The following is a 1,577-nucleotide window of genomic DNA, read 5'->3' as shown; positions in this document are numbered from 1 at the left end:
TTCTTGACCAGTAGCCCGCAGTGTTTGTCCCCCCGGTAGCCCCGTTTTTGGGCTTGGGTGCAGACCCCGCAACCCCCGGGGCAAGGGTCCTCCTCGCAACCCGGGAGGTCGGCCACCTTCCAGGACCGGGCGAACTGGAGCTCGTCGGTGGCCAACGTCCCGTTGGGGAGGGCAAGGTCATCGCCGGGGTCACCATCGGCGTCGCCACAGAGGCCGCAGACGGCCCCGGCGTAGGTGGTGGGGAGGATGACGCGGGCGTAGCTGTACCAGTCGAAGGTGACGGTCAAGTCAAAGTCGGTCTTGATGAAGCCGTGGACTCCCTTGATGAAGACCCGGAGCTTCTCGCCGTGGTTAAAAGGGAGGTCCACCAGGATGCCGTCCACCTGGAAGGACGTCACGGGAGGAAGGAGGCCACGCAACGGCTTCGAAGGCCAACAAGACTCCACACAACGATTTGGAAGCCCACCAAGATGCCACACAATGACTATGAAGGCCAACAAGACTCCACACAACGATTTGGAAGCCCACCAAGATGCCACACAATGACTATGAAGCCCACCAAGACTCCCCACAATGACTTGAAGCGCAACAAGATGCCACACAACATCTTGGAAGCCCACCAAGATGCCACACAACAGTTTAGGAGCCCACCAAGATGCCACACAATGACTTGAAGCCCACGAAGACACCACACAACTTTGAAGCCCATCCAGGTGCCACCCAATGACTTGGAAGCCCACCAAGATGCCACACAACATCTTGGAAGCCCACCAAGATGCCACACAACAGCTTAGGAGCCCACCAAGATGCCACACAATGACTATGAAGCCCACCAAGACTCCCCACAATGACTTGAAGCGCAACAAGATGCCACCCAATGACTTGGAAGCCCACCAAGATGCCACAAAACAGCTTAGGAGCCCACCAAGATGCCACACAATGACTTGGAAGCCCAACAAGATGCCACACAATGAGGTTGAAGCCCATCCAGGTGCCACACAACGACTTGGAAGCCCAACAAAACATCACACAATGACTTGGAAACCCAAGAAGAAGCCACACAATGACTTGAAGCCCATGAAAGACTCCACACAACAACTTGGAAGCCCACCAAGATGCCACACAAGGACTTGAAGCCCACGAAGACACCACACAACAACTTTGAAGCCCATCAAGGTGCCACACAATGACTTGGAAGCCCACCGAGATGCCACACAACATCTTGGAAGCCCAACAAGACTCCACACAATGACTTTGAAGCCCAACAAGATGCCACACAAGGACTTTGAAGCCCAATAAGATGCCACACAAGGACTGTGTCCAAGCAGGACACCAGGAAATGACCTCTTGCCACCCAACCAAATGATGTGCATTGACCCTCCAACCCACCCAAACACCACACAAGGACCTCGAAGCCCCCCCAGATCCCACACCATGACCTTGCATCCCATCCAAACACCACACAAGGACCTCGAAGCCCCCCCAGATGCCACCCAACGACCTTGCAATCCACCCAAATGCCACACAGGGACCTAGAAGCCCCCCCAGATGCCACACCATGGCCTTGCAGCCCAACC

At 55.6% G+C, this 1,577-nt stretch overlaps 1 protein-coding gene across 1 annotated transcript in view; it reads right to left on the bottom strand.

Moving 5' to 3' along the window:
- Positions 1-100: 100 nt before the first annotated feature.
- LOC106897389 (IgGFc-binding protein-like) overlaps positions 101-1,577 on the bottom strand; it is a gene marked incomplete at its 3' end in the record, with an annotated part of 68,806 nt that continues 67,329 nt past the window's right edge. Inside the window, exon 14 of the mRNA XM_014957986.1 lies at positions 101-383. Coding sequence (XP_014813472.1) covers positions 101-383 — 283 coding nt within the window. The remainder of the gene's footprint in view (positions 384-1,577) is intronic.

The sequence above is a fragment of the Calidris pugnax genome, unplaced genomic scaffold (genome assembly GCF_001431845.1).
Source record: "Calidris pugnax isolate Ruff unplaced genomic scaffold, ASM143184v1 scaffold397, whole genome shotgun sequence".
In the NCBI taxonomy this organism is placed as follows: Eukaryota; Metazoa; Chordata; class Aves; order Charadriiformes; family Scolopacidae; genus Calidris; species Calidris pugnax.
The sequence above is the reverse complement of the archived record's forward strand: the minus strand, read 5'-3'. Positions and strand labels throughout refer to the sequence as shown.